We start from the raw sequence: 10,650 nt of genomic DNA, 5'->3' as shown, positions 1-10,650 counted from the left end.
AAACAAGCAGTCAATGTCTACCACTTGATGCAGGGAATTTCATAAGACAGCTAGTAGTGCTGAGACTGCATGAGCTTTTGGCTCCGCTCTGAGTGATGATCATTCCTGGCCTGGGGCTGCATGTCATCGAGTTAACAACTTTGGACTCCTCCTGCACTGCACCATTGAACCTATTGTGTTGACTGTCTCTACAAAGCAAATTACCCACACTTGTTGCTATTTTCCCTGCTTGTAGCCCTCATGCCTCAGCATACTTGATCAATTTTTCCCATGATCCCCATTGCTGCAATCCAGTGAAGAAGTGCTGGTATGGTGTGGGAAAGGGTCTGCATTACTTCATCATCTTGGGAGTCCAGCTCACAAAGGAGGGTGATCCAATGACAGCACACAAACCTCAGCTGGGTCGACACCAACTCCCCAGGTTCAGGCTGGAGATTGGAAATGTCACGATTTATGTGGAAGTGCCATTCCGTTGGCGATTGGTCCAGTACCATGCATTTTCCCAGTAGCTCCATTGCCAACAACATGACTTCACATTTTGGAAAGAGCTTGAAAAATGTACTAAAGTAACTGGTAAATAAATCGGGCTGGTTAACCATGAGATGGCTCATAGTTGGCCCCAAACCTCAGCAGCAACACTTCCTGGACAATAGAAACAACGAACCAGCAATTGTATATGTGTCTGCAGATCAACAAGCAGTGAACATTGGCACGTACTTTGGTCAACCTGTATTGCAGGGACTCTTTTTCAATAGCACATAGAATTTGCGCAGCTGCAATGAGAGGCAGAGTAGGGAAGACCATAATAGCCTCTACACTGGCCCTTTTGTTTGCATAATCGAGGAGGTGGTCAAGTCGACCAGAAAGAGCAGCCTGTCAGGTCCCACATTTTAGCTCTGGGGCCATCGTTAGAAGTTCGTCATACATACTGTATCTGTGGCACTTGACGTCCAGAAACCTTGTGTTATAAATTCCCGCAATGGGACCTGGCAGTCCGGTCTGCGATCCAACCAGAGGTAGAAGTCCTTCCTGTCAGCTCGAGCGACATGAAAGATGAGGAACCAATGTTGCACTCCTAGAACATTACCATATCGCTGAACAGACACAATCCTAGCACTAACAGCATGAGGACTGTTGAATAAACTTTCACAAAAAGTTAGTACAGGAAATTCTCGATATGGCTGAGAGTCCAAGCATTCCATGAAGAAAGTGCCTGCCGATGCAATGCTTGCAACTTTTTTCCTGAAGGACGAGGTAAGAGATTGGTCAATTGTGGACAAGGTTGATAATGAGGTGGAGGAACAAGAAAAGGGGCCACTGACTTGGCTGCAAAGCAACAGTGCTTTAATGGAAAATGGGTTGTTGGAAGAAAGGTGTTCAGGCCCTGAGGAGGAAGTAATAGATAGGGCAACTGCAGAGGACACTGATAATGAAGTGGAGGAATGGGAAATGGGGGTGTTAAGTCGACTGCGAAGCAATGGTGCTTTCATGGAAAATGCATCGTCATCGTCAGAAGGGGGTTCAAGTGAGGGCTCAATGCCGGCATCGAGCTATTAGAGTCAAAATGAGTGAAAGTTCGAGATGTTACAAAACCCATCCTTCAAAGAGGAAATCATTGATGGAGGCTAGTTCAGGATATAAGGGAGGATCAATGGTCACAGGGCTTAGCGAAGTTGAACTGAAAACCAAAATGGTATCCACGTTATTGAAAGAGTCTCTGGCAATTGTGTGTTGGGATAGGAACCACATGGAGAGCATTCCTAATAAGGGTATCGAAGGCTTGAACAGCAAGGCTCACAGATACCACTCATTGCCAACAGAATCTACTGAATTTTCACCTGCATTCTGAGAGCCAGTAGCACTGCCGGGGGTTCCGGTAGCCTGGTGTTGTTGAAGTAGAGGTCTGGGCCGAACCTTCGTCCTCTGGAAGAATCAACATAGGAAGGTCCATGTCCCCAGATAGAAGAAATCGGAGGTGGAAGATGATGACTTGGAAATAGAACTAGGCGCCAGAGCTGTCAACATCGTGATATGGCCATTGCCGTTGGGAGCCAGAGTGGAGGGAAAAAAGAGAAAAAGGTACCAACCTACTGCAGATTATCCTCAACAATTTGAGACTTCAAGTGGCATCGAAGTTGCGGTTGGGATATCCAATCCAGTTAAAATTCTTGATATTTATCAGAATGATGGGGGAGATTGGCAACGTCTACAGAGCAGAGAGGCGAAGATTCGAGAAGACACACAGTGAGGGTGTGGAACTACATTGGTAATATCAGGAAAACAGCCAGGTGTATGCAGGCAGGGAAAGCAGCTCTTCTCAGACTTGATCCTATTGCTGAGTGTACTGCAGCTGGGCGGCAGAGCATATCCATACTCACACCAAAGCTTCATGCCTGAGATGTGCACCTGTATGTAGTGTCTGTGTGCAATTGAGTAACACACATGTATTGGATGGTTAGCCATTCAATGGCAAGAGGTTCCCAAATCGAGCATCTCCAGTTGAAAGCCACAGCCATGCCAAGCACTTGAGATCCGAGCTGGATCCCATGAAGGCTACAGGGGTCAAGCCCGTTCTCTGTCACTGTCCAGTCAACTGTGCGCTGAAGGAGTGGAGCTGGATCACCTTATGTAACCAGTTTCCTACGTCCAATAACGATATTAGAGTTTGTGCTGATTTGCATACTGACTGTGTTTTGGTTGCCAAATATATAATTGTTCACTGTCTAAACAACAATAAACACCCCCAACGATCTCACCTGACGTATAGATCGTCTATGGATAAAATTCTATATTGAATTTACTATGATTTCTAGTCAATATTACACCTAGATATACCACTTTTAAGTAGGACGTGATTTTCCTGATAATTTACTGAAGGAAAACTACTAATAAAATAATTCTGCAATAAATGTTCCTCAATACAGAAGTGACCAAACTGCACTTTCTATCGCTTAGAGTGCATGCTAGTTATCTAGCAGGTTCAGGATCGCTCACTTTTCTCCTGTGGTGTGATAACCAAGTATTGCTGAGAGATTATTCAATTAAGAAGTCCCTCCACCAAATTCTCACTAATTCTCACTATGACACTTTTGTTCAGCTGTGTCTAACTGACCCTAACTCACGCTTAGAGTGACGTGTTAGTTTTATATTAGCTAACAACTAATATTTGCTTTTATCTTTTGGAGCAAACGAACCAACCACTGGTGAGGAGAATTAAACTTATATTTCTACCTGAGGTTTGAGAGGGGACAGAAGCGGCGGCCTTTTATGCTTTTCAGAGCCCTCTCTACTCCCATGCCTCGCACTAGTTACATGTGCTACATTTGTATTATAGATGGTTCTAGAATGATATAGGGGCTTGGGCTGTGTAAGCTTAATAATGGACTTAGGACATGACTCAGCAATAAGTAATTCAGTTCTTTGTCTTTTGGGCCGATCTTAGCGGGGTCTTGTAGCGCTAAAGCTATGCTCTACACCGCCTTAATTACAAACGGTTATCTTTAGAAATGACTCAGCTATAAAGGAACTTTCTAGACTGTTCTCTAATTCACCCCTTTTTGCGAAACCACATCATTACTAATGTTCTAGAGCTTTCCCAATTAATTAACTGATCCGTGGACTTCTGAATTACTTCATGCTTATGATCCGAAATCCAGATCATCAATCATTTCTTTGTTCCGATTTATTTGAGCTTAAAATCAAAAAGTTTTGATGAATCATGGGAACATATACAAGATCCGGTTTTTTAGCATTTTCTCCTCTTCTGATGCGATCAAAAACTGTCCGCCCGCGCCGGGGAATACTCTGTCATATGGTATTTGGTCCGCCAGACTTCCGGGCGCCAATATATTTTCCTTGAGTCACATTACTTTGTGTAAGAATTAGCAAATAAATATATATGAATTATAAGGTGTTTCGCCGTTTGAGCGATATCTCCGTCAGTTTTGAAGCTTTTAGAATGAAACAAAACCGTGGATAAAGTTTAGAAACTGTCCTTTCAGATGGTAGAAGGATTACAGTTAAAGGTTTACTGGTTCCCGAGATATTCACATTTCTTTCCCAATGTTCCTTCTAATTCTGCTGTCTATGTGCTATTTTCTTGTTGTAGGGATCTATTCTTTGAATATTACACCTATTCCAGGTTCTAGGCATGCTTGTAGTAGATTAAATCTCATGCTACATGGGTGTGGATAATTTATAATGATCTTCTAATGTCTGTCCAGTCTCATAAAGATCATGAGATCTGTTAAACATCTGAACTTGTCACCTGATTGTTGACTATTCTGATAGATCATTGTTTTATTCTTTGAATATTATTTCTCCTACAGCACTGCAAGTGTATGAACATCAGCGCAAGTCTCAGCTTGCTGTATTTGCTCAGCCCGGGGGCGTTGGCCCAGATACTCCATTATAGACCCACTATGCAAGCTGGCCAATCTCCGGTAGATGAGTCCGCTCTTCGTTATTCTCCACCTCTTTGTCCCAGCATCGTCCACTCTCAATCACTATGTGCTCTCCTATAAACCTGTGGCGTGGTATGGACGCTGCGTGACACCCCTCGGTGGAACATCTCCATTCTACCCTGTCATAGACCATCTGCAAGGGATCCTACACAAATTCCTAGGTACTGCACATCAAATTGGGGTCTTACGTACCCCTCTCAATATTCATGTGCATGATTTCCTCCATTTTTACCATCTCTCACACTCCCTGTAAATTAGCCCAGTGGTAGATTTATCTGTTCAGGTATCCGAGTGCGGACCTTATATAATGCCCAATGAGAGGCTAAGTGTTCATTCATGAGTCGCAGGTCCACAGGGAATCAGATAATCAGGATTGGTCATCATGAACGGGGCATTGGGATGATGCAAGGAAATGATGATGTCAATTCAACACGTCAAAAGGAGCAATTACATGCATATGCCAAGAGCCTGCTTATATGTAGTAAACTCTGAACAGGTTCGCCTCCGATCACTAAAAGTTAAAAATTAGTCAAGTTAGAAAATAGTATTGGCAGTTGCGATCCTTGTATATGCCCAGCAAAGTTCATGGTCATACCATGCAAGTGCTAAATGGAGGGGGGTACAAGTCCATCTAAATTGATGAACGCGATCATCCCTCCCTCTCCACCAATGCTGACATGGTTACCGTGTTCCGCGATTGGACAGCTAAGCTTAAAGTAATCGGGTAGCCAACAGATGTGCAGGGCAAGGTTTTCGTGCTCGATGCAAAGAGCATTATGATCAAGAAAGAGATGGGTGGGTGAAGATTTGCAGAAGGATGTTGAAATTGGGTTGGATACGTCACTTAACTTTGGAAAGCTGAAATATTTTCTCTCTTTCTGATTGGACGTGAAGTATTGAAGCATCGGTGGAAAATAGCATGTGGTGGGGATGAAAGTTCTCATTGAGCTGTGTCTGCTCAATACAACTCATGTTGGCAATGTCCCAGGCACACACTCTGCCGTCCTTGGAGGCTGAAACAAGATGGCGTCCATCAGGCGAAAATTTCACACAGGATATGGTGTCAACATGACCTTTCGTTGCCTTTGGCCCTCAAGTGGGTGCTTCCATTGTCACATCCCAGACATGTAGAGTGCCATCCCGAAATGCCGAGGTCAGATAACAACCATCTGGCGAAAAATTCACAGAGGTAACCCGATCAGCATGCCCTTTCAGCTCTCGAAGAGGTGCTCCTGTTGCCACATCCCAGATGTGCACTGTGCTGTCATCTGAGGTCGAGGCCAGATGATGGCCATCTGGCAAGAAATCCAAGGATTTGATGTCATTGGTATGTCCCTTCAGCTCATGAAGCGGGACTCCTGTTGCCACATTCCAAACATGTATGGTATTATTCGACAAGGCTGAGGCCAAATAACATCCATCTGGCGAAAACTTCACAAAATAGACGCTGGAGGTATGTTCCTGCAGTATTCGAAGAAGTGCTCCTGTCGATGCATCCCAGATACGCACGTTGCTATCATCTTAGGCTAGATAACGCCCATCTGGTGAAAAGGAAACAGAATAGGCAAAGTTATCATGATCCTTCAATTCCCGGAGGGGCTCCCCTGTTGCTGTATCCCAAACTTGCACAGTGTGATCATGCGAGGCCGAGGCCAGACAAAGGCCATCAGGAGAGAATGTCACAAATTTCACCACGTTAGTATGCCCCTTCAGTTCTTGAAGGCATGCTCCCATTGCCGCATCCCAGAAATGCACAGTGTGATTACCTGATGCCGAGGCCAGATGAATACCATGGTGAATATGCAATGGAATTGGCCTCACTAGTATGTCCCTTCATTTCCCTCAGAAGCACTCTCGTCGCCGCATCCCAGATGCGCACGATGCCATCCCCCATCAGCTGATCGGATACATCCGACTCATCATCTGAGTCAGGTGTTGTCTCGAAGGTAGCACATGGCATCACCCTGGCTTCCTCATGGAATATGGGCGACCTGACAATCTCAACCTTGTGGGTAAGTACATCATATGCCTTGTACCCAGAGAAATTCTCAGGGTACCCCAGGAACTTGGCTGGCCGTCCCTGCTCACCCAATTTATGAGCCCCCAGATCCTTTGGTTGGTGGACGAACATATCAGCAAACCAGACCCTCATGTGTGAAATGGTCAGCTTCTTCCCATGAAGCCGTTCGAAGGGGGTCACCTTTGTGGAGGCATCTATTGTCCTGTTCATGGCGTATACTGCTGTGGCAAGCGCGTCAGCCCATAAGAAATTAGGGGCCTCAGCATCTTTTATCAGGGTGCACCCTTTGTCAAGAATTTTTCGATTTGCCCGCTCAGCTACCCCATTTTGTTCAGGTGTGTGGGGGACCGTGTGCTCCATTGCGATTCCCTTCTCCCCACAATATCCTTCCAGGGTTGAGTTCAGGTACTCACCGCCTCGATCTGTCTGCAGGATCTTTATGTGCGATCCATATTGGTTGGCAATGTACATGTCCATCTTGACAAACCATTTCAAGAAATCTGACTTGAGCGAGTGTCAGAGACCAGATTCGAGACGAAGGAATGTCTCCGTAGCGGAGGGCTTCGGCCTCAGCGACTTCTGCCAAGAGCGCTGTGCCTAGTGACACGTCCGTGCCCTAACTTACTGACTGGCAATTAGAACCTAGGGGGGTAACTCTAGTTGATTTTACTACTGGGGTGTAACCTATGTACAAGTGGGATATATATATGGTTACAGCGGAGACGGGTCCGCAATTGGCGGAGCCGAACGGAGCGGAGCTAACAGGGTTTAAACATTAGCCGACTGAATATTACCGACGAGTCGGTTCGCAGGGTTAGCGGAAAGGCAGGCGATAACCCAGAAACGGAAAGGAGGGATAGGCCCGAAGGTGGGCTCCGCAGGGCAGGCGAGTGTATTGCCCAGCGGAGGCAGGGGTGCGCTAGCGGACGTCGGAGCTGTCCGGAAGTCCTCAGGGCTCCGTACTTAGGGAGGTGTAGGTAATAAATTGAAATGAGGGGGTGGTGACCATCGAGGGGTACCGAGAGGATTGCGGAATACGGGGGCTCCGAGGTTAGTGAGGGAGGAGCGGAGTTAGACCGGAGGGATCGGAGGGACCGGAAGTCGATGGCCGGGGATGGATATGACAGCAAGCATGGGTAGAACCAGATGAAGCTTGAGAAATCGTCGACAAGCATGCAGAAATACTTCCTCCCCCCCAACAATGTCACTTCCATCAGTCCGCATACATCAGAATGCACGCGTCCAAGTCATTCCTTGGCCACATTATGTCCCTTTCCAAAATGTCCCCTCACCATCTTCCCTCTGATACATGCCTCACAGTCAAAACTCTTTGAGTCGTCCGGGACACCTTCTACTCCCAAAACCAATCGGTTCCTGATCATTTCCTTCAGCATGTCCTTTCCAGGGTGGGCAAGGCATTTGTGCACAAGGTCGAAGGATGGTGTGGTAGCTACTGCGGTGGACTCAGTCTTTTGCAGCGATGTCAATGACAAGGATGGGTGATTAAGATAGAACATTGGTGCAAATTCCTTCAATGTTTCAGCTATCAGCTTTCCATCTGCTTGTGTGATTCTGCAGACGCTGTCGATGTCAAACATGGTCCGGAGGCCTCAGCGGATTAGGACCCTACAAGATATGAGCCCATTGTCAGGGCCCGGCCTCTGTCCGGGGGTGGCCCTACCTCAGAGCTGGACACTTGCGGTGTCCCAGGCAGCCAGGTGCTGGATCCTATCCCAAGCTCCTCAAACTCACTAAGTGGGGATTGAGTTGTCATATATTACAGAGGGTAACTACAACTTGCCTAAGCGGGGATTGAGTTGAGAAGAAGGGTAAGTTTCCCTATTCCCCGCTTGGCTGCTATAAAAGGAAATGTACTGTACAGTTCGTAACGTGACTATGGGTAGAAGCCGAGCATGTTCCCGCGATGCGGAAAAGGTGTCACATGGGTTAAGGCGAGTTGCTCGCCTTGACCCACGTGATTTTTCCCACGGGTTCGCATGCAGGCTGTAGTTGTGAGAGGTGTGTAAAGATGGGAGGATGAGGGAAGTGGGGGGAGGTCAGGGAAGGTGGTTCTGGGGTTGTATGGTAGGTGTGGTTGCTCTGACACCCATATGCAAGATCAGGTACATATTGAACCCCTAGAACTTTTCTGCTGACACATTTCTCACTGGCCATACAGGTGATCGATACGGTTCCCACACCAAGAGATGGAATTAGGCTCTCGTTTCCTAGGCAGATTTGTCTGGGGGGTTGTAGGGTGTATATTCCACGAAGTCATCCCTGTTCGGACAGAAGTGGTTGCTGCAGCCGGAATCAATGATCCAGGGTTTTGGGGTGTTGGACCGCTTATCAGCTACCAGTGCAGAATCAATGATATATTCGGCACACATCGCTTTCACCTCGGATTCTTCGGTAGTGTTGGCATTTTCTCTTTCTGCTGTCCTCTTTTGCTGATATTCTTCCCTTTCAGCCTGCATCGCCGTACATTTCATGTGGAGATGACCTATCTTCCCACAACTCCAGCACATCTGGCGTGTTACCCAAGTCGGGTCGTTCCTTTTCCCCCTCCCATAGCTTTTCTCTGCAGCAAGGGCTTTTGGGGTCTGTGAGCCTTCCGCTTTTGTTCCAAGGTCTTTTCCATTAGCTTGGGCCTGCAGCTCCTCAGTTTCGACTTCCTTCCTCAGTTTGTCGAGATCTGTCATATCCATCCCCAGCCATCGACTTCTGATCCCTCCAATCCCTCCGGTCTACTTCCGCTCCTTCTCCACTAACCTCGGAGCTCCCATATTCCGCAATCCCCTCAGTACCCCTTGATGGTCACCACCCCCTCCTTTCAATTTATTACCTATGCCTCCCTAAGTACAGAGCCCCGAAGGCTTCCGGACAGCTCCAACGTCCGCTAGCGCACTCCTGCCTCCGCTGGACAATACACTTGCTTGCCCTGCAAGTCCACCTTCGGGCCTATCCCTCCTTTCTGTTTCTGGGTTATTGCCTACCATTCCATTAACCCCGTAACCCGACTCGTTGGTAATATTCAATCAGCTAATGGCTAACCCTGTTAGCTCTGCTCCGCTCGGCTCCGCCATTTGCGGACCTGCCCTCGCTGTAACTATATATACTTAACTTGTACATAGGTTACACTCCAGTAATAAAATCGACTAGAGTTTACCCTCTTTAGTTCTGGTTGCCAGTTTAGTAAGTTAGGGCACGGATGTGTTACTTGGCACAGCGCTCCTGGCACAAGTCACTGAGGCCGAAGCCCTCTGCCATGGAGACACTCCTTTGTCTCGACCTGGTCTCTGACAAGATCCCAGTCCATGTCATTGGTCACTGCTGGGGCATTCTGAATGAGCCTGGTCTGCAGAGTGCTCATGCAGGATGGAAGACAGTGGATGAGTGTCAGAGACCAGGTCGAGACGAAGGAATGTCTCCATGGTGGAGGGCTTCGGCCTCAGTGACTTATGCCAGGAGCACTGTGCCAAGTAACACGTTTATGCCCTAACTTACTAAACTGGCAACCAGAACTGAAGGGGGGTAAACTCTAGTCGATTTTATTACTGAGGTGTAACCTATGTACAAGTTGAGTATATATAGTTACAATGAGGGCAGGCCCGCAAATGGCAGAGCCAAGCGGAGCGGAGCTAACGGGGTTAAACATTAGCCAATTGAATATTACCGACAAGTCGGGTTACAGGGTTAACGAAATGGTAGGCAATAACCCAGAAACAGAAAGGAGGGATAGGCCCGAAGGTGGACTTGCAGGGCAAGCGAGTGTATTGCCCAGCAGAGGCAGGAATGCGCTAGCGGACGTCGGAGCTGTCCGGAAGCCTTCGGGGCTCCGTACTTAGGGAGGTGTAGGTAATAAATTGAAAAGAGGGGGTGGTGACCATCAAGGGATACCGAGGTGATTGCGGAATATGGGAGCTCCAAGGTTAGTGAAGAAGGAGCAGAGGTAGTCTGGAGGGATCGGAGGGAGTGGAAGTCGATGGCCAGGGATGGATATGACAATGAGCTGCATAGCGATCATTCGGTCCTCGATGTGCCCTCGGTTGCCAGGAACATGTTTGTTTACCTCATGAGCGAGGTTCATGAGGCCAGATAGGAAGTCAACAATGGATTCATAGTCGCTGACTTTTGCCTCATAGTATTTTGTTCTTGCATAGTATT

At 47.2% G+C, this 10,650-nt stretch overlaps 1 protein-coding gene across 1 annotated transcript; it reads right to left on the bottom strand.

The window, feature by feature from the left end:
• Nucleotides 1-591: 591 nt before the first annotated feature.
• EI90DRAFT_3130802 (uncharacterized protein) lies at nucleotides 592-1,749 on the bottom strand (the record flags this gene model as incomplete). Its single annotated transcript, XM_039064339.1, has 4 exons — nucleotides 592-642; nucleotides 718-873; nucleotides 930-1,550; nucleotides 1,594-1,749. 4 exons carry the CDS (start codon nucleotides 1,747-1,749, stop codon nucleotides 592-594), a joined length of 984 nt encoding a protein of 327 aa, XP_038911005.1.
• Nucleotides 1,750-10,650: the final 8,901 nt, after the last annotated feature.

The sequence above is a fragment of the Cantharellus anzutake genome (genome assembly GCF_015039405.1).
Source record: "Cantharellus anzutake strain C23 chromosome Unknown EI90scaffold_69, whole genome shotgun sequence".
NCBI lineage: Eukaryota > Fungi > Basidiomycota > Agaricomycetes > Cantharellales > Hydnaceae > Cantharellus > Cantharellus anzutake.
The sequence above is the reverse complement of the archived record's forward strand: the minus strand, read 5'-3'. Positions and strand labels throughout refer to the sequence as shown.